Source organism: Neoarius graeffei, chromosome 25 (assembly GCF_027579695.1).
Source record: "Neoarius graeffei isolate fNeoGra1 chromosome 25, fNeoGra1.pri, whole genome shotgun sequence".
Taxonomy (NCBI): domain Eukaryota; kingdom Metazoa; phylum Chordata; class Actinopteri; order Siluriformes; family Ariidae; genus Neoarius; species Neoarius graeffei.
Window position 1 is genome coordinate 43,134,041 of NC_083593.1, and position 22,369 is coordinate 43,156,409.

Here is a 22,369-nt window from a genome sequence, read left to right on the forward strand (position 1 = left end):
TAAAGCGCAATTTAAATGTCAACCAGACTTTCTATTAAAGTAATTACATACACTAGTGTGCTGTGTCTGATCAGAGCAGAAAGCGATACACTGCTCATGTTCTTTTATTTGTATTCCTGATTTTCATCATGGAGAGCAAATCCTTAGCTGTTGCCGCTACGCTCGATTAAAACAAGCCAGCCGTTTAGACTGTACATGGATAAGAGGGCCTGATGCTGCCAAAAACCCCAAACCCTGCAGAGGTCTATTTAGAGCTTCAGACAGGAGGCAAATGTAATGTGCAGGTCAGAGCATGGTGGCATACTGTGAATGACAGATATCTGAGGAGCTTCATAATGCAAGAGAGACGGTGATGAGGCTGTTTTACAGCCAGCTCATTTTTCACAGAGTCACAGACCTGAATATAAATCAATCCCCAGACTTTTAAAGTACATCGTGAGAAACAGAGCTTTATAAGTACTATTTTTGAGCTACAAAATATCGTTTTTATTACAGCTTGGTGTCGGATTGAATTTACAGAGCTTCTTAATGCATGCCCAGGAAGCCTTAATTAACGTCTGCGTGTGCACTTTGCACTGCAGAAGCCTATTGATAATATGCCTCTCGTTATCCACAGCAATTCATTACCTGAGTGTGTTCTGCAGTGTCAGTGTGTCTGCTGTGCAGAAGTATCGGTGCTAAGCTGAAAGTCATTTTCAACAGTCATAAACACGAGACGCACAGGCTCCGTTTGTCTCCGCTGTCCTACAGACATCTTAACTCTCATTCTTTTACAAATCCATAATGTGTGAGGTTCGATGAGTTCTCTCTAAAGCCTTTCGGAGAATCAGTTCAGTGTGTGTCATTCACTCCTGTGCTCTCGAGTGTTTCGAATTGACTTATAGTCATAGAAAACCAACTTGAGTCACAGAAATGGATTCACAAATATATTCATTAATCAGCATCAGATGCACATTAGAAAGGGAGTGAAACGATAAATACATCAAAGGTTTCATTTGCGCGAGAAATGTTGATGTGGGACAAAGTACGCTGTGTTAATGAGCATTCTGCATTTTAGCCATCAAAGCACCATTGATATGAGCACCTGCTCTTTTTTTAATGAGGCACATGAATGTTTGACTTTAACAGCCAATGTTTCTCATCAAATCCAAATAAATGGTACAAAGGCATTGATCAGTCGCATTCATAATGTAATAATTTCTGCTTTTGTGTGTGTGTGTGTGTGTTATTTGCAGTGTGTAAGCCTGGGTTCTACAGATCTGCTCTGCAGACTAGGACATGCAGTAAGTGTCCGCCTCACAGCTTCACGAAAACAGAGGGCTCCACTTCCTGTCAGTGTGAGCATGGCTACTACAAGAAAGACACAGACCCAACCAACATGGCCTGCACAAGTAAATACTCCGTGTGCTTTTTTGTATTTCGGATCCGAAATAAAAGAAAACAGCTTATTATAAAACCGTAGAACCTGTATGATTAGTGCATTGTGAGCATTATTATTATAACATCATAATGGCAGCATAGTGAATAACATGGTATTATAGCCTATGATCATATTAAAAATCAAGGTTGTTTATATTTAATATTCAAAAATGTCTAATTTAATAGAAAGTGGGTGTTTTTAGTATTATTTTGCAACAGTCAAATCCTATAATGCGGGTAAAGAGCAATATAATTAAAGCTAGACTGCCTTTCAGATTTTTCAAGTGTAGGTCATAAAAAGAATTTTCCCAACACACAATTATTTTTGTTTAGTGGACTGAAAGCTACTGAATTCGAATCACAGACTTCCAATTTTTTTAATTTTTAAATTTTTTTTAAAATAGAACAATTAATGGGGCGGCACGGTGGTGTAGTGGTTAGCGCTGTCGCCTCACAGCAAGAAGGTCCGGGTTCAAGCCCCGTGGCCGGCGAGGGCCTTTCTGTGCGGAGTTTGCATGTTCTCCCCGTGTCCGTGTGGGTTTCCTCCGGGTGCTCCGGTTTCCTCCACAATCCAAAGACATGCAGGTTAGGTTAACTGGTGACTCTAAATTGACCGTAGGTGTGAATGTGAGTGTGAATGGTTGTCTGTGTCTATGTGTCAGCCCTGTGATGACCTGGCGACTTGTCCAGGGTGTACCCCGCCTTTCACCCGTAGTCAGCTGGGATAGGCTCCAGCTTGCCTGCGACCCTGTAGAACAGGATAAAGCTAGAGATAATGAGATGAGATGAGAACAGTTAATGAATTTAGGGCCACATGGCCCTAAATTCTCTGCTATTTTTTCCTGTTTCACCATGACCCAATTCAAGATACTACATCATACATCATATCACAGGGCTTTCCCCGTTTACGCAAGGCATTGTGGGATACAAATTTGAAAAAGGAGAGAAAAATGGAGGACGTGAGTGTGAGAATGAAACGTGAAAGACTGACTACAGTAACGGAAAGTGAGAGGAAATATATGTTATTTACCAGCTGGGAGGTCCGTATTGTGAAATACCTTGACCGAGGTCTTGAAAGTACTGAGCGAGGCCCTCTGGGCCGAGGTCAGTATTCAAGGCCGAGGTCACGGTATTTCACCATACGGACCGACCTTCAGCTGGTAAATAATATATTTATTTTTTTCTTTACCAAATTCTAACAGAAAACGAGAGCGCCTGAAAGGGAAAGCCGAGGCAAGCCGCCATTTTGAATCCTCATTCATGGCTGTAATGCAAATGGCTTCCTCCTCGGTATACAAGTGCACTTCCATGGCTGGAAAAAAACTACATTTTGCCGCCTATGTAGTCCCCTATTTATACAAAATTGAGTCATTCAGGATTCAGCCATGTTTTTGCTCGGTGTTAGCAACAGTTAGAGGTTTTTAGCTTTCTCCTGCAATGTTTTTTTTTTTTATTTCTTCTTCCTCAGGGTAGTAAAACTCGCTTTCGCTGTGAACACTGTCATTATCGCTATCCATGCTGTAAAATTAATGCTATTCTCCTGAGAAAGGCTGGCAAAAATGTATAAGATCTTTGATAATCTTATAAATAAATCTTATAAAAAAAAGATAAATGTTGACAAAAAATTCTACTGTGTTTGTTGTTGTTGTGAATGAGCGAGTCGCCAGAGGTCCATAACCGGGGTCCGTAACTCGCCAGCCAATCAGAGCGCAGGATTTGATGGAAACCACACCGCGAAAAAAATAAAAGACGTTATGTTATATACGAAGGAAAGGAAACACAGGACCAAACTAATAAATATCGGCAGTCAGCGAGCACCTCGGTGTGATCAGCTGTTCATTTAGCGACAGAATGATGTAACTGTCAGTGCACGGTCAAAGGTAAACCTGCGCATGCGCACACGGACTTCCTCTGTCTGCTTGATTGCGCGATTTCATGCACATTATTTGCTCAGGAATCCCTTCAAATTAAATAACTTCCCAGCCACAGAATGGCCTGATATTTTGTGAGATATTACAGAAATAAATATATATCACAATGACCAAATTTCAGAGGGAACTAAATTTCAACAATTTTATGAAATCGAAAGGCCGTCTCGCTTTAATTATTTGCTACTTTTAACAGTTTGAGCCATCAGATGGCACATGGGAAAAGATTTTATCAAATTATAATTATTTGAAATAACACATGAAAATAAAAGAACAGTGCAAACTTTGAATTTTTGAACTATTGAATTCTCAATTCTCATTGGTTGCATGGTGTTGATTAATTTTCTGTGACGGCATTTCGGACAGTAGTACCAGCTGCAAGGTTTATATTAATGCGTTCATTCAAATATGTTATCATTTCTATAGTGACAACTCTGGATCCCCCCCAGGGACCTTTATAATGCGTTCTACACACAATCTCGTCTAATAATAAATCTAAGAGTAATAATAAAAGGACAGTTTCTCTGTTGCAGTTTTTGCCTTCATAACTTTACGAGTGAGAAAAAAAAAGTTTAATAAGGGAAATTTTATAGCTGCTATAATATAAGTGATAACAGAAGTTAATTTGTTATGCTGACGTTCCACACTTTCACAATATTTAGTGTGACTATAAACAGATGAGATTATGGGTCGTTCTTTAATAAAAAAAAAAGGAATAAAAGGAGGAAAAAGATTATTATTATATTGAATATTATATATCATAATCCCTTTCCTAATATCCAGAAGTATTACGGTTATTCTCTTGTACAGTTTGTATGTCTGTTAGGTAATGCAGGCCGATGAAAGAACAGCATGAAGGAAAAGTATAGTGTAACAGACTAGTTATTCTGTTCATAAAGCTATAATGATGCTCTTTTTGTAATCTATACAATAAAGAAAGTCTAAATAATAACCAAACTTTAGATTCACATTAAACATAGCAGTGTCACACTTAGGGGCTGGAATTTTTTTTTAATTTTTATTTATTTATTTTACATGTATCAGTAAGGTCTTTTCAGAATCTGACAGTTTCTATAGAGTTTATTCACTTATCAGCACCCAGGACCTGCAGGTTCAGATTAATTCATAGTATGCATTGAGATTTAAAAAAAAAAATTATAATAAGCTGTATGTTTTGAAGGTTAAACTGTAAGCCACATGTGGGACATTGAAAAATTGAAATGAGCCAGATTCAGTGCACAGGTTCAATATCTCTGTCATACAGCATGAATGTGCTTATAATAGTTTCACTCTACGTTTTCCCCAGAGCCGCCTTCAGCCCCACGCAACGCCATTTCAAATGTAAACGAGACAAGCGTGTTGCTGGAGTGGAGCGCCCCGGAGGAGATGGGTGGCAGGAAGGATGTGACCTACAGCGTGGTCTGCAGGAAGATGAGTGCCGAGTCGAGGCAGCACGAGCCGTGTAGCAGCCACGTGCGCTACCTTCCCCAGCGTACGGGCCTGAGCAACACGTCAGTCATGGTGCTCGACCTGCTCGCCCACACAAACTACACCTTTGAGGTAGAGGCTGTGAACGGTGTCTCCGAGCTCACCAAACCACTGCGTCAATACGTTTCTCTTAACGTCACAACCAACCAGGCTGGTGAGTGCATTTTTGGCAGCTTTCATGTCCATCCCTGTGTCCGAAATCACTCACTCGTTCACTACTCCTTATTCACTATATAGGGAATCACTATATAGTCCTCTATATAGTGAGCTCCAGTGGCAGCTGGTAGTCTTTCAAACAGGGGAGGCTGGTCGGTTACGATATTTCCAGATTTTAAAAGAAAAAACACATCAATTTTGCCCATACTCTTGCCTCTGATCTGGCTGATTGTTGGCAGCGTCACAAACTGTGAAATAACAGGTTCTTTTGGCCCATTAGCTTACTGTCCAATATACATGATGGTGGTGTTGGGGGGGGGGGTATATTTTAACATTTTATATTTTAAAATTGTGGCATGTTGTTTAAAAATTGACCTCGGCTGTGTTTTTGTTTAAAAATGTTTTCCAAATTGTAGCTGTGTTTAATTCATATCCAGAAAAACATATATTCCAATATAATATACTCAGCATAAACATTTTAAATAGATTCTATATTTTTGGTCCATCCATGACATATTACTAAAGTAGCCTATTTACTGTTGTTGATGTGGGTCACTTGCTGTTAGCCAATTCACTTTCTCGTACCAGGAGAGCTGAAAGGAACGAGTATTATTCCCTACCTTTTTCACCAAGTCAATTTGAGGCGTTGGTCTACCCTGCTCTTTAATTTTAATTTTTTCCTCGAAAGGAAGACTGGCAAATGGCTTCGCCAAAATTAAATCAGCAATGCTTGGCATCCGTGCGCAGCTTTCTTGCTAGCTGACTAGCCCCCTCAAGTTCAAGTTCAGTCACTCAAATAAACGACATTTCTGGAACTAAGATAGCAAACTTGACAACACTATATTTACACTTTATTTACAATGAAAATATATACAAACTAAAAAAGCTGGTAGAAACCATATGTAATGAATGAAATCGAAATGTAAGCTGATCTCTTACAATACACCACACCACCTGTGAATCCGCATGGGACTGAACTGATGTTGCCAGATACTGCTGACGTTATCCAGCCCAAAATATGTTCAAAACCCGCCAAAATGCACTTAAAACCGCCCAATTGGGCGGGAAACCGCCCAATCTGGCAACACTGTACCGGTGCCTGTCTATATTTGAAACGAGCTGTCAATCAAAGAAAATATCCGGCCGCTTTCACCAATCACCAGTCTCCTCGCGGAAACTGCCATGTCCCTCCCATGTGAGGCTCGGAGTCCGTAGGCGGGCGTTTTCGCAGTATTTCTCCAATAACCGTCTTGCATTTTGAGATTGAAAAGCGCATAGCTCCCAAATGCCACTGAAGTCCATTGAGGCTGGGAGTCCGTGAGACTCCGTGGGCGGGCATTTTCGCAGTATTTGTCCAATAATCGTCTTGCATTTTGAGATTGACAAGCACATAGCTCCCAATCCACTGAGGCTGGGCTGCATCGCGCTGTCACGAGGGGGAAAAACTCACGCACTCATTAGGCGAACTGGAGAAAGTTATAAGGGAATGATTTCGCACTGTAGTGGTTTGAGCACATATATTTCTATGATTCTGGATCTGAAATAGCAATGTTATAAGGTCGGCTGTAACATAAGCCTAGCGCAATTCATCCTACACGATGTTCGTCATTTTTAGAGGAGGCTGAGCCTCCCTCGTTGTCTTAGAGCAATCGCCCGTGGTGAGCTCATTGATAAAAAAAAAAAAAAAAAAACGCTTTCGGACACTACTCCGCCGCGCCGTCATTTACGTCATTACTGTCGCACAATTAAAACGTGTCAGATCAGCCGGCTGGTGGGTTTTCAAAATAATAAATACGTGCATGTGTTTTTGTGATAAATACATATTATACTGAGTGCATTTCCAACATTAATAAATACAAAAGTACCTGCATCTTTCGATTCTTGTAAATCAAGGCTGAATACTTTCTTCTTTGCCGCTGCCTTTTATTAAATCAAATTTGAGGCTTGTGATTTGATTTCTTTCAGCGCGACCGCAATGCATGATGGGACATATTGCTTGGTTAGTGACCATCACTATTTTTCGTGATGCATTATGGGATACTTTGAGTGCACTATATAGGGTGTAATAATTCTCACGATACATTCGGACAGCACTACAAAATGGCGACCTCGCTATATAGTCCACTATATAGTGAGTGGGGAGTGATTTTGGACACAGGGCACATGTGTTCATAGTGGAAAAGACTCCATCTTTGATCAGGTCTTCATCATGAGTTTTATTCATCCTGCTATCTATAAAACTTTGCAAGTTTTCAAGCATATTTCATGTGGCTTGCTCTCAGCTAATATCAGCAGATGTTTACAATGACTGGAGTGTCAGTGATGAGACCCCCTGCATCGCACAATCATACAGTGACGTCCATTCAACAGTTAACATGCGTTTAATTTATTTATTTTTTTCACGTACAGGCAGGACAGCCTTTAGATCATCCATACGGTAGAGTGAGATTCAGTCACATGTACTGTAGGTACTAACAGCTTCAGGATTATAATCGAATTGGAGTTGAAGTCATGGTTGGTTGCTGACAGTCCCACCCCCACCCCCACCCCCGAAAAGCATTACAAGGAAGCTGAACAAGATTACAAGGAAAAAATATCAACATGGACAAAGTATATAATTTCTAGACATCCGAGACTCAGAGTGGCTGTTCATAACTATTATTACAACAGTGTTTATTACAGTGGTGCTGCTTAAGTGGCCTAAGTATATAAGAGGACACCAATCCAACATGGTAATTAACCAAAGTTTGCAGAATTTTTGTGGTGGACTTTACCAGGAAAAAGCTGTAGTTCTCTCTGACCACAGAATTTGTCCCCTGGACTAAATGATAAATTCCAGTTCTCTGTTTTTGTTTTTTCTTCGATCCACCAGGAGACCTGATTTGTCTGTTTCATATTTATAGCAGAGACTCCACACGGCCAACAAACAAAAATACACAAACATTCTTTTTAGTGATGTCCCAATCCTACTTTTCATTTTCAACAAAATAATGATATCAGAACTTTGTCGATACCTGATACTGACTCAGTACTGATGTCTCAGTATTAAACTCTTAATAACCAAGTTCACTCAGTGCAAGCTTCTGTTGCTAAGATATGCAAATCAGCTCGATCATGATGGACAAGTTGTGTTCATGTGCATGATCTTTAACATAACATTATCACAATGCAGATCGCTAGCCTGGGCGCCTGAGACAAGCAGATAACCATCACTAGATTTTTTTTTTTTCACTTCTCTAATTCAGAGTAAAAAAAACACCTCTTTTCTGTTGTATTTTGCTGAAACTTGATCAAAATACAAGACAGTGCAACATAAATATATATTATTTACCAGCTGGGAGGTCCGTATTGTGAAATACTGTGACCGAGGTGACAATACAGTATTTTCAAGACCTCGGGCACGGTATTTCATGACACGGACCGACCTTAAGCTGGTAAATAATATATTTATTTTTTTCTTTACCAAATTCTAACAGAAAATGAGAGCGCCCGAAAGGGAAACCATATTTAGAACAAACCTGCTACAAGCTCGTCAAAAACCTGTTTGACAAGCTACGTCAGCTCGGAATTTTCCATAAATAAAGCTGGCTTTTGCTGTGAACACTGTCGTTATCGCTATCCATGCTGTAAAATTAATGCGATTATACTGAGAAATGCGAAAATAAACGTTGACAAAAAATTGCTACTATGTTTGTTGTTGCGAACGAGCAAGTCGCCAAAGGTCCGCAACCGGGGTCCGTATTGTAGGATTCCGGACCGCTCACGAGCCAATCAGAGCGCACGATTTGATGGAAACCGGGCCGCAAAAAAAAAAAAAAAAGCTGTTATATTACTCCAGAACGAGTACATTGCTCAGTGCTTCATGTTTAATCATTCCCATCAGGTGAAAATAAAGACGCTAGCCAAAGTCAAACAGGATCTTTAATTATGACAAGAGAACGTGACAAGAAACTATAGCAACATAAGTACTCCTTTAGATTCCAAAGTGTGTATTAATGTACATAATTAGCTCAATTTTTATTTAAATTAGTTTAGCTCTTAGGCGAGCATAAAGTGGCAACACATTGGAGCTTTTACTTGCATTGTGGACTAGGTGAAGAATTTATGATTTGTCCATGTCAGAAATGTAAACTATGATCCGATACCTGTCCTGTATCAGTTTCAGTAACGATACTCAGCATTTGATGAGTACATCTCTAACTTTTTGTTCAGGTGATGAAGGCTTACTGTTGTTTAATCTGAACCAGGGTCTGTAATTAAGATCATCACATGGTGACAGAGAAGAAGGAGCCTGTTGCACAGCTGTTTGTGTGTGTGTGTGTGTGTGTGTGCGCGCGCGTGTGTGTGTGTGTGTGTGTGTGTGTGTGTGAGAGTGAAGCGGCTCAGTCACGATAAGGCAGCCTTGAAATAAGGGATTTCACATAGTCTGAGAGGAGACTGATGTAGAATACTGAACACCTACTTGCCTTGTGCGGCTGCACTCGGGATAATCTGTTTGGGTCGATGCATCAAGTGGCAGTCATGTTTCATGTGAACTGGCTGGCTCTAGGCTAAGCACCATGTTTGGTAGGGTGTTGTTAGAACCTTTGTTGTGTGAAAAGTGGAAAACACGGTGATTAGGGATTCACTATGCTGTGTTCCATTACAGGAAATGTGAAAACTGTTTGCTTTAAACTTTCTCATCTAGCGTGGTCCTTTATCCATAGTAAGATAATTTTGAGAATGATTGATTTTTTTTTCCATAAAATCTCTTATATTTTCAATATTTATCACATTGCTGTTATCAGCTGAAAGAGAGAGAGAGGCAAAGCTGTGCACTTAACCAAAAGAGAGAGAGAAAAAAAATCTAACGTGTATGGCGGTGTGCGGCACTGCTTAGTCAAAAGTAGATAGTTATTTTGTTTAGGTCGGGGCAGCAATTGCATGTTCTTCTGAGTGTTTAATAGCTCTCATGTATGATTAAGTTTGGAACAGCAGCTCTGCTTTGCTGAGGTGGACCCAAGAGGGAATGCAAAATTTTTAGCGAATCTCATCCAGGCACAAAACAGAACCACTTGATTGGGAAAACAGAACAGAACAAGTGTTGCCAGGCTAAACAAACCTCGCCCGGTAGCACTTATGATGAATATGAAGGAAGATATCGCCAAAAAAAATAAATAAATAGGTACCCTATGGGTCCATGTGGCTACTGCTTATAAATAAAATTGTTTTCTGATCCCATGTCCATACAGTAAATACATACATGTCAACCTATACGGAATGTCCGTATTTTATATGGATTTGATTCAATAAACGTAGTATACGGGCGTATAAATAAAGTTATACGGATTCTTTAAAAAAAACTTCAATATTTATTTAGAGCTATAATCAATTCCCACGATGATAAACGTACTGTACACCACAGACAGCCAGTAAAGAGTCTTATGAAATCGCGCGTTATCTTGTGGTAGCGAGACTTCGTTCCACTTTTGATCATGCGCACACCGCATTGCGAGAATCCCGCCAACCGTGAAGTCATAGACATATAAACATAGACGCCGCCTTCTGCGTAGAATCATACGTCATCCTCGCCGCCATATTGGATGGGGCAAAGTGGAGATTCTTCAGCCGTCTCTGGTATACAGTAGCCGAGAATAAAGATGCCTCATTCATGTGCTGTGTTTAACTGTACCAACAGATTTACCGTCCAAACGAGATCACATGGGATTACCTTTCACAGGTGAGACTGGAAAAATACTTTGTATTCATTCTGAAGGTTTATTGTTATTAATATTGAATAAAAAGTAACTGGGTTATATCATTGCTAATTATCATTCAAATTTTAGGTAAATTATTTTAATTTGCATCTTATACGGATTTTATAAGGGAAATACGGATTTTGGAGGTTGGTTATACAGGTTTGATTGACCAAAGGTTGACATGTATGTAAATATAGCATATATATATTTACTCTATGAGGCAGTAGCCACAAAAATGAAGCGTAGTCTAAAAATGAACAATTTAAAAATCACAGAAGTAAAATATACCAAGTGTCTGTACTTTGTATTATTCTACTCTTACCTTTTACAGTTTTCGAAACTGAAACCTCCGAACCGAGGCTGACATACCGTACACACACTGTTGCCATGACCCAAACTCTTATTTTGCGGAAATGGCCCGGCGCTAGAGCTCAGTGGAACGCACTTTCCCTCTGTAATAAGCATAAACATGTCTGAAAGCGATTTCTTTAGTCTAGTCCATTTATTTCGAATGGTGAACCGAATTGTATACACTCACCGGCCATTTTAATCGGAACACGTGTATGCACAGTGCGCGACTGTTACACTTTTACATTCTTACAGCACGATGACGTTGTGGCTAGCGCCTCTATATGAGGCAGTAGCCACAACAAAACCGATTTTGACCTTTTTGGTGACCTTGACTGGATGACCTTCACAAGGTTCTATTTGAGACCAACGCCCATCTATCCTAAAACTTTCATGAAGATTGGTCCAGCCATTTTCCCGTCTTATCATCAACCAAAAAACAAACAAACAAACAAACAAACAAACAAACAAACAAACAAAGAAACCTCACTGAAAAAAAGCAGGTACTTTGAAAAAGGAAATGCCGACTAACCATGAACTTGTGACACCGTAACAACTCTAATTCACATGATGTTTTTTTTGGTTTGTTTTTTTAAGTCAGGTGATTATTGGATCTTGCTCTAGGTTCATATCAAAGCAAATACTGCTCCTTTTATAACAACGCAGGCTCGTCCAAGCTTATTAAAATGTTCCACTGTGTAGTGGTGACCGTGTCCTGCTCCATGCTTCCACTCTCTTTTCCACTCCGAGAGCAGGTGGCACAGGTGTTGCCGGAGCAAAACCATTTATTTCCCCTTCCCTTCTGTGTAATCCATTACTGTAAACTCCCAGGCCTTTTGCACAACCCCTGTGAGCCACTGCTCCAGTCTAATTTAGGGTGAAATATTTAACATAATATTTGCACTTATTTTCCTGCTACTATGTCTCTGTCACCAAACACACCACCTATGCACGTAAGTAGTACACAAAAAACAATATCAAGGCGCTAATTTATTTTACAGGCACGGCACGGCAATGCACGATGCTTTCCACTGAGTAACTGGCTTCAACATCTGCCTCAGTCATTAAGGTGCTCTGAGATCAACAGAAGGTTTAAGGTCTTTAAAGCACTATTAATGGTGACAAGACGAACGATTCTGCAGCCCAAGATGGCCTGCTTGAACACAGCTTCATCTCACGCAGCGTGTGCAGAATTAACGTCACACTGGCAAACGAAGCACAGCCCCCCAGCCTGCTGTATGAAGAGGAGGAAGAAATCTGTTTTTCACAGTTTCTGCTTTGAGGAAAACGAGATTTTCATAACTAGGGCAGTTTGTGTGGATTGATCAAATGTTCGCTGATTTCAAGTGAACTAGATTTCAAAACAAACTGAATAGCACACAGGTGCAAGTGATTAGCGCTTTAGTCTTTCATGTGCCTCTGAAGTGTGCTCGTATTTCCCCAATGAACATCGACAGGCACATAAGTGGTGGCATTTGCAGAGCAATTCAGTGAGCTTTTAATATTTGCCCATTCACAGCAAGTAATTGACATATCTTTCTGCAAAGACTTGCCACAATCAATATTCCTAATTACTCCCAGTGAGTTGGTTTTGGGACGCGGTTGAGAGATTTTGCGTTTTGCTCCATTCGTCGCCAATGCGTGGCTATGGGTTATCAGCAGTTGAAGCTTAACAGATGGTGACCCAGTGAGCGATTTTAAATAAGTCACTTATAAACGTTTCCGCCACATCATAAACGCTCAGGCCATTGTGGCAAAGACAGAGAGATAAAAACTTTTTTTGAATGAGAACTTTGTTTATTTGTTTCGACAGTTATTCAAAAATCAAACGTGCATATTTTGACACATTAGTAACATATGGCCCTTTTCCACTACCCTTTTTCAGCTCGCTTCAGCTCACTTCAGCCCGACACGGCTCACGTTTCGACTGCCTCAGAGCAGCATGACTCAGCTCGCTTCAGCCCTGCTTAGGACCCAAAACTCGCACGGTTTTGGAGTAGGGCTGAAGCGAGCCAAACCGAGCCGAGTGGGGCTAGGGGCGTGAGGAGACACTCCCCTGTGCACTGATTGGTGAGGAGGAGTGTCCTCACATGCCCACACACGCCCCGCAAGCACACTGGGATCTGTAAACACCGTAAACCCGGAAGAAGAAGAATTACGAATTACGAGAATTTCTGAAGCCTTATGCGCCTCGCCTCATCTATACGCTCTTGCCAGTATCTGTTGGCGTTGTCGGTGACAACAAGCCACAGCACCAAGACCAGCAACACTAACGACTCCATGTCCTCCATGTTTATTGTTTACTATCCGGGTCGTGAGACTACCGCTTAAAAGATCACTGATGTCACTGTTTGCCCCGCCTAACGACATCACGTGACGTCCACCCACTTTCGCTAACGCCACCCAATGTGTCCACCCTCTTCCAGCCAGCACGGTTCAGCGCGGTTGTAGTCAAAATGCAACTCCAACAGCCCCACTCAGCTCGACTCAGCCCAACTCAGCACGGCTCAGCCCAACTCAGCCGCGTTGGTAGTGGAAAAGCGGCAATACTGCTAACTCCTGACACTGTATTTCTACCATTAAAGGTCCCATGGCATCGTTTTTTCATTAATTGTGCGGTGGTCTCTAGTATGAATGAATGCCCTGTGAGCCGGTTTTGGTGAAAAAAATGCTGTGGTTCTCCTGTTTCAGGCTAATCTAGTATGGTGGAGGAGCGGGTGGCGGGAGAGCGACAGGATTTCAGCTCTTATCATTAATATTCATGACATGTAAAGTGTTACCTCTGATTGGCTAACAGCACTGTGACGCTACCTCCAGTGGGTCAGAACAAGCGGATGTGGGTGTCTTACTATGGCGAGAGAGAAGGAACAAACCGCGAAGGGAAAAATACCGCGCGCTGACGTCATTAAGGTGCGACGCGGGGAAATAAAATAAATTCAACAAATGTTTGGGTTTTTACTGAACAAACAAACAAATAAAATGAACGAGTGACTTAAAAAAAAGAATGTGGGTGTCTTTGTAAAAACTGTTTTGATTGGCTATTATAACAGAGCATGCTGCATGCTTTTTGGTTTTGTAGCGCAGAGTACCTGGCTAACTGCAGGAAGCGGTTAGCTGCACAGCTAATGTAGCCATTGCAAGGCTAATGCACCGATTTTAAAACACGGCAAAACGACTTAACAGTTATACACTTACTTGTTCGCTGTTTGTTGCTGATGCGGCAGGGATGCTTGGTACGGACCCAGGCTTCAGTGACAGTTGATGTGCAAAACCTGCCCTGTACTGTCCCAAGTTGTGGAAACATTCCTCAGGAAAATGCTTCCGACAAACATACACCGTCTTGGGTAGACTCGACGGCGTATTATTGGAGTAAATAAAATTAAGCCACTGCGTCTTCAGGGGCTCTCCCGTCGGCAGTAAAAACAGACTATTTTCTGTGTTGTCACATCCATGTACAGCGCAACTTCCATGTTTGGTGGCAACTTTTGAGCTGGGCGGGCAATCCATACAGTGGGTGGGAATCCAGAGGGGGGGCGTGGGGATCATCTCCCTTGCTGACGTAGTAAAGGGAAGAGCCTATCAACGCGCCATTTTGACGCGCCATTCTCAAATGTTGACAAAGGGTGGGCATAGTTTGGTTTACACATTATGAAATTTCTAGCCACTGGGGTGACTTAAGAAGGTCAGAGGAACTCATTTTAACGTTAAAAAACCTCAGAAAGTGAAAATTTCATGCCATGGGACCTTTAAGGACAAAACCACCCTGGTGGAGCACATTAAATAGGTTTATATTGAAATATGGCTGATTTGGTGCTGATTTGTTGGTTGGTGCTGTAGTTTTATTATTCCTGTGCCGGATGAAAGAGAAAGTCCATGGAGAAGTAGTGCATGTTGGACTCAAATTTCCAGGATGCAGTGCAACTATATGAGCAGCAGAGAGGCCAAAATTATTAAATTATTAGTGAGGGCCGGGTTCTTGCCCAAACCGATAAAGCCTAGGTCACAACCGGACGTACGATTTTTTGGGCCGTGCGATTTTTGGCGTTTCCCAAATCGCTGCGTTTTTTTTGTTCATGGAGAAAGACGCACATTGGCTGTAAGTTTGTCTTGCAACCTGAAAAAAACGTAAGCGCCCGTAGAGTTTGTTTGACATGACAAAGAGCCTCTGCGGCCGGTCTATGGCTCGAAAATCAGCACGTCACATGCGCGCCCTCCGTGCGTTTCTTGCGTTTTTTGCACATAGACCGGCTGTAGGCGCACGTACGGCCGGTTGTGACCGAGGCTTAATCACATCATCAGTTTTTCTCTAGCTAATCAGACACAAGGTACGCCACCACTCTTGCCACAGCAGTTGGGGGTTAGGCGCCTTGCTCAAGAGCACTTGAGCCAGTCCTGCTGGTTCAAGGAATCAAACCAGCAACCTTTTGGTCCCAAAGCTGTTTCTCTAACCATTTGGCTATGGCTTTCCTGTGAAATTATTAAGATTGCCTGAACTTGTCAGCTCAGTGATATTGCTAAAGTACGTGTGGAATCCAAGGCAAAATGTACTGAAAACCAGATTTAAAAATCATCACTCCAATTATAGCAATGTCGCTTCAGAAAAATCTTGGTTTGAATTTTAAGAAATGAAAGTTCAGGGGGTTTTTTTCTGATGTAATTTCGTTACTGGCTTTTCTTTCTGCGTAAAATATTTTGCATTCAGAGTTAAACAGCCAATTTTCTGTACTTTTTAGGGTCAAAATATACCCCATACAGTGTGAATTTTTTTATTTAATACCATTATCTTGAGTACTGCAACTAAAAAAAAAGTTACCACATTTTGCTGTGAATGTAATTCCTTTACCGAAGAACTACCCATATATACTCACCGGCCTCTTTATTAGGAACACCCATCCAGCTGCTGTTTTATGCAGGTCTCTAATCAGCCGATCCCTTGACAGCAGCACAAAGCATAAAATCATGCAGATACAAATCAAGAGCTTCAGTTAATGTTCACTTCAAACATCAGAATGGGAAAAACTGTGATCTCAAAGTGTGACTTTCACTGTGGCATGAGTGTTGGCGCCAGATGGACTGGTTTGAGTATTTCAGAAACTGCTGATCTCCTGGGGTTTTCACACACAACAGTCTCTAGAGTTTACACAGAACGGTGCGAAAAACATAAAACACTGAGTAAGCGACAGTTCTGTGGGTGGAAACAAACGCCTTATTGATAAGAGAAGTCAGAGGAAAATGGCTAGGGGTAGGTTTCCTGATAACGTTGCCCTTTAGGGCTAAAGAGCGAGTTGAGAAACATTCTGAAGCAATGAACGTTGTCTCTGTACACGGTTTTCCCGAACTCACTCATCAGAAGGAGTCTGAAGAGCAACATTACGTCCCTGATATAGGCATTGATAGTTGCTAAATCTAGTCCATGAGGTCACAAGGCTTTCGTTTTTTTTTTTTTACCAAAAAACAATGAAATATAAGGTGTTTAAAATATGTTAATATATTGTATTGTCATTAAGCATTACATATATAATATGGTAACTAATAATTTAAACTATTTTACATTTTTGGGCAATATTTTTTTATTCCAAACATTTTTTAAATTAAATTAATAAATGTTCACATGAAAGAATGAGCAAATAATAAATAATAAAATAAATAACTGAGTAAATGTTTTACCCATGCCCACTCATTTCGCTGTTACCCAGTCATGCAGTCAGGATTATTTCAACTGTTTTCCACAATGCCAAGTTAGCAATGTTATTCCTGCGTGTGCAGAGAGAGAGAGAGAGAGAGAGAGGTTTTGATCTGTCTCTACTTAAGGAGGTTGAATTGACCTCTTATATATATATATATATATATACCTCCTTAAATAGCGACAAATCAAAACCTCTGTCTCTCTCTCACACACACACACACACACACACTGTTACAGGTGCAGAAATGTGTCTCATTTATGACACTAAATTAGATAATCACTCACCTAATGGAGTTAAATTTGATGAAAATGTGGTGATATCAGTGTGACATTACGATATCCATACATAATTCCATAACATTTTTTTTTTCAAGTCAAGTCAACTTTATTGTCAAATATGCTATACATGCTTGACATACAGCACAGATGAAATAACAGTCCTCTCTGACCCACGGTGCAAACAGGCAATGCAATAAATAAAAAATAGAATAATTTAATAAACAATACAAACAGTATAACCACTCTAGATAAGAACTGGACATAGACTAAACACTCATAAATAAAAAAATAGAATAATTGAAATAACACAAACAGTATAAACACTCGATAAGAACTAGACATAGACTAAACACTCAGATAAAAATAGAATAATTGAAATAAACAATACAAATAGTATAAACACTCGATAAGAACTAGACATAGACTAAACACTCATATGTATACACACACACGTACATACATACATACATACATACATACATACAACCCGATTCAAAAAAAGTTGGGACAAAGTACAAATTGTAAATAAAAACGGAATGCAATAATTGACAAATCTCAAAAACTGATATTGTATTCACAATAGAACATAGACAACATATCAAATGTCGAAAGTGAGACATTGTGAAATTTCATGCCAAATATTGGCTCATTTGAAATTTCATGACAGCAACACATCTCAAAAAAGTTGGGACAGGGGCAATAAGAGGCTGGAAAAGTTAAAGGTACAAAAAAGGAACAGCTGAAGGACCAAATTGCAACTCATTAGGTCAATTGGCAATAGGTCATTAACATGACTGGGTATAAAAAGAGCATCTTGGAGTGGCAGCGGCTCTCAGAAGTAAAGATGGGAAGAGGATCACCAATCCCCCTAATTCTGCGCTGGCAAATAGTGCAGCAATATCAGAAAGGAGTTTGACAATTGCAAAGAGTTTGAACATATCATCATCTACAGTGCATAATATCATCAAAAGATTCAGAGAATCTGGAAGAATCTCTGTGCGTAAGGGTCAAGGCCGGAAAACCATACTGGGTGCCCGTGATCTTCGGGCCCTTAGACGGCACTGCATCACATACAGGCATGCTTCTGTATTGGAAATCACAAAATGGGCTCAGGAATATTTCCAGAGAACATTATCTGTGAACACAATTCACCGTGCCATCCGCCTTTGCCAGCTAAAACGCTATAGTTCAAAGAAGAAGCCGTATCTAAACATGATCCAGAAGCGCAGACGTCTTCTCTGGGCCAAGGCTCATTTAAAATGGACTGTGGCAAAGTGGAAAACTGTTCTGTGGTCAGACGCATCAAAATTTGAAGTTCTTTATGGAAATCAGGGATACCGTGTCATTCGGACTAAAGAGGAGAAGGACGACCCAAGTTGTTATCAGCGCTCAGTTCAGAAGCCTGCATCTCTGATGGTATGGGGTTGCATTAGTGCGTGTGGCATGGGCAGCTTACACATCTGGAAAGACATCATCAATGCTGAAAGGTATATCCAGGTTCTAGAGCAACATATGCTCTCATCCAGACGACGTCTCTTTCAGGGAAGACCTTGCATTTTCCAACATGACAATGCCAAACCACATCCTGCATCAATTACAGCATCATGGCTGCATAGAAGAAGGGTCCGGGTACTGAACTGGCCAGCCTGCAGTCCAGATCTTTCACCCATAGAAAACATTTGGCGCATCATAAAACGGAAGATACGACAAAAAAGACCTAAGACAGTTGAGCAACTAGAATCCTACATTAGACAAGAATGGGTTAACATTCCTATCCCTAAACTTGAGCAACTTGTCTCCTCAGTCCCCAGACATTTACAGACTGTTGTAAAGAGAAAAGGGGATGTCTCACAGTGGGAAACATGGCCTTGTCCCAACTTTTTTGAGATGTGTTGTTGTCATGAAATTTAAAATCACCTAATTTTTCTCTTTAAATGATACATTTTCTCAGTTTAAACATTTGATATGTCATCTATGTTCTATTCTGAATAAAATATGGAATTTTGAAACTTCCACATCATTGCATTCCGTTTTTATTTACAATTTGTACTTTGTCCCAACTTTTTTGGAATCGGGGTTGTACATACACACACGTAAATTGAAGCAAATAAATAGTCAAGGGCACTTGAGGTACAGCCGGTAAACATGAGAGAAGCAGAATAAACAATAAACTAATAGCTGTTTACGTGAGGTAGTGCGGAATAGTGCAAATGAGCGTGGTAAAGTGAAATGTGCAGTCCCTGAGTTTAGTGTGTTAATGGACGTTGAGAGTGTGTGTGTGTTGGGGGGGGACTGTGAGGGTGACATGTCAGATGCTGAAGGGGGGGCAGGGGGGTGTGCAGGCAGAATCTGTGGCAGGGTGAGGAGGGGCAGAACAGGGAGGGAGTTGAGCCTCCTGACCGCCTGGTGAAAGAAACTGTCCTTGAGCCTGCTGGTTTTGTGTATATTTATTTTATAATTAACTCAATGTACTTGCAGTGTACACAAAGTGAGGCAAGAGTCACCATGGAACATGACGTTTGCGGTAGGGATGTTAACCGATGACCGTTTGACCGGTGGTTGACCGAATCAACGTCAACCGGTTAATTTTTTTTTTGGGTTGTCGGTGAAAAAAAAAAATCAATCGTTTTGAAGCTGCTGATTTTGGAGCGGAGAACCTGGAATTCTGTGTTGTAAACGCTTGGGCCATGCCTTGCGGTGTAAGGACGACAGCTGACAAATCAGAAACACCCATTCAGTCATGTCCCGCCCTCCCGCCCCAGTTAAAGACAGCTGACAAATCAGAAACACCCATTCAGTCATGTCCTGCCCTCCCGCCCCAGTTAAAGACAGCTGACAAATCAGAAACACCCATTCAGTCATGTCCCGCCCCAGTTGAAGACAGCTGCCACTCGGCGAAAGAAAAAAAAAAGTGTAGACACAGGCTTTTTAGCTTACAAATTACTATTCTGTTTGTTTGTCTTTTAATTATTATTAGAAGGCACATCGAGTTTAGTCCTGCCTTGGCCAGTGCATTCTGAAAGTATGTTTCGGTCTGTAGCCAACAATGCATGTTATTGCAGATCATATCTCTCCACACAAACTAAAGGCGCAGATGCCGACTTTTTCACGGCTTTTTCATGGACTGTAACGGCATTTGCTTATGTAGTAATTTTAATACAGAATTTACTCTGATGAAATTATTCAGACACTCCAACTCCCCCCCCCCCCCCAAAAAAAAAAAATCAGATCTGCACGAGCCGTGAAAAAGGCGCGCCGTTTGCATCCCTGTTTAAACTCATAGGTTAACCGACTTTAACCGGCTAATGAGGCTCGGTGGTCGGTCAAGATTTTTTTTAGTTTTCGCCATCCCTAGTTTGCGGATGATATTGTGATATGTGATGAAAGTAGAAAGGAGGTTGAGTTGGGTTTGGAGAGTTGGAGGTATGCATTGGAACGAAGAGGAATGAAGGTGAGCAGTAGCAAAACAGAATACATGTGCATCAGTGAGAACAGGGATGAGAGTGTAGTGAAGATGCAAGGAGTAGATGTAAAGAAAGTTGGTGAATTCAAGTACCTGGGGTCAACAGGAAAATGGGGGCTGCGATAGTGAGGTGAGAAAGAGAGTGCAGGCAGGGTGGAGCAGTTGGAGAAGGATTTTGGGAGTCATTTGTGATAGGAAAGTCCCAGCAAAAGTGAAAGGTAAGATGTATAAGACAGTAGTGAGACCAGCTGTGATGTATGGATTGGAGACCGTACCCTTAACGAAGAGACAGGAGGCAAAGTCGGAGATGGCAGAGTTGAGGATGTTAAGGTTTGCGATGGGAGGTTGGACAGGATAAGGAACGAGCACATCAGAGGGACAGCACATGTGGAGAGCTTGGGAATGAAGCTAAGAGAGATGAGACTGAGATGATATGGGCACATCCTGAGAAGAGATGCAGAGCATGTTGGAAGGAGAATGTTGAGGACGGAGCTGCCAGGCACACGAAAACGAGGAAGGCCAAAGAGGAGATACATGGATGTGGTGAGAGAGGACATGAAAGTGGCAGGTGTGGTAGAGAAGGATGCAGAAGACAGGGAGCAATGGAGACGAAAGATGTGCTGTGGCGACGCCTAATTGGGAGCAGCCAAAAGAAGAAGATGACTTGCAATGTAGAAGAAAAATAATTTCACACCGGCAGCAGATTCAGCACCAGTTTCCCCTGTTGACTGTAAGATTCCCTCGGAGGCGCATGCGCAGTCTGTGTATTCGGTTGCGAGGAGACGCTCTTTGTTTTGAAAGAGCGGTCCAGGTCCCTCGTAAATTCAGAGCAAACTAAAGGACTACTTTGGCTACAATGTTGTTCCGGGAAAAAACATGTTAGTTTGACGATTGATCTTAGGAGGTAATTAAAGACACTCTTGAACTTAGGAGGCTTTTGGAAAACCCACCCCAGATTGGTTTGAGCTTAGCCTGGGCCCGCCCATTCTAAGTGTGACGCAACACGGGGGCCTGTTGCGAACTTAGTCTGGCAAGGCAAGCTATCTCCAGCTCTTCCAAGCTCCCAAAAAATCGGGAGCCAATCAACTTTGAGCATCTCCAACGGCCCTGGGTAGAGGCGTGTTCAAGGCAGTGACGTAGTAGAACTGCGACCGGAAGCCATAGATTGTTTACAGAATCTATGCCGGAAGCGCTTCATTCACTAGAGACATTACGAACATGGAGCAGCGGCAAGCCTTTGACACAGCGGTAGATGCTGTATTGAAAGCATTCAACAGGTAGTTCTCATTGAAAACGGAGCAAAGAGCAGCCCTGGAGGTATTTATCTTCTTCCTGTTACTCAAGCAGTTTCCGTCGCGTCACATATGTCAGAGGAAAGAGTGATGTGATTGATTTAAGCTTCGTCACAGCCTTTTCTGGCTTCGACCAGTAGCAAACTGAGGCATTTCAGGGAGGCGGGTCAACCATGCGCTTTGGGAAATGGTTGGGCTTAATATCTATGCCAGACCAATGCTCGCAGAGCTTTGAAGTTGCGTTAGCCAGACTAGTTTGAGCTGCCAGGAAGGATATAGCAACCCTTTACAACCCATGGTGAGCAGAAAAGCATCTCAGCATGCAGCAGCAGAAGAGCACGTTGGGGTTCACGCCTGTCAGCCAAGAACAGGAATCTTAGAATCAAGAACAAGTTCCTATTAAAGTGTATGAGACAGTTGTGCTGCTTTACTAAGTTTGATGAGGATGATAGAGTTGAAGATATTATTATTATTATTGAAGTTTTGAAAGCTGAACTGTTTTAGAAGAGTATACAGAAGATGATGTGAGAGACCTGGGCACGCTAAAAGAAGAAGAAGAAACCTTTATTTGT

At 41.4% G+C, this 22,369-nt stretch overlaps 1 protein-coding gene across 2 annotated transcripts in view; it reads left to right on the plus strand.

Moving 5' to 3' along the window:
• Window positions 1-22,369, plus strand: part of LOC132873367 (ephrin type-A receptor 5) — a 108,566-nt gene that overhangs the window by 47,858 nt on the left and 38,339 nt on the right. Inside the window, exons 6-7 of one of the 2 annotated variants that reach the window (XM_060908857.1) lie at window positions 1,271-1,391; window positions 4,654-4,989. In XM_060908857.1, coding sequence (XP_060764840.1) covers window positions 1,271-1,391; window positions 4,654-4,989 — 457 coding nt within the window. Of the gene's footprint in view, window positions 1-1,235; window positions 1,392-4,653; window positions 4,990-22,369 lie in introns of both variants that reach the window. The other variant, XM_060908856.1, reaches the window with a different exon arrangement.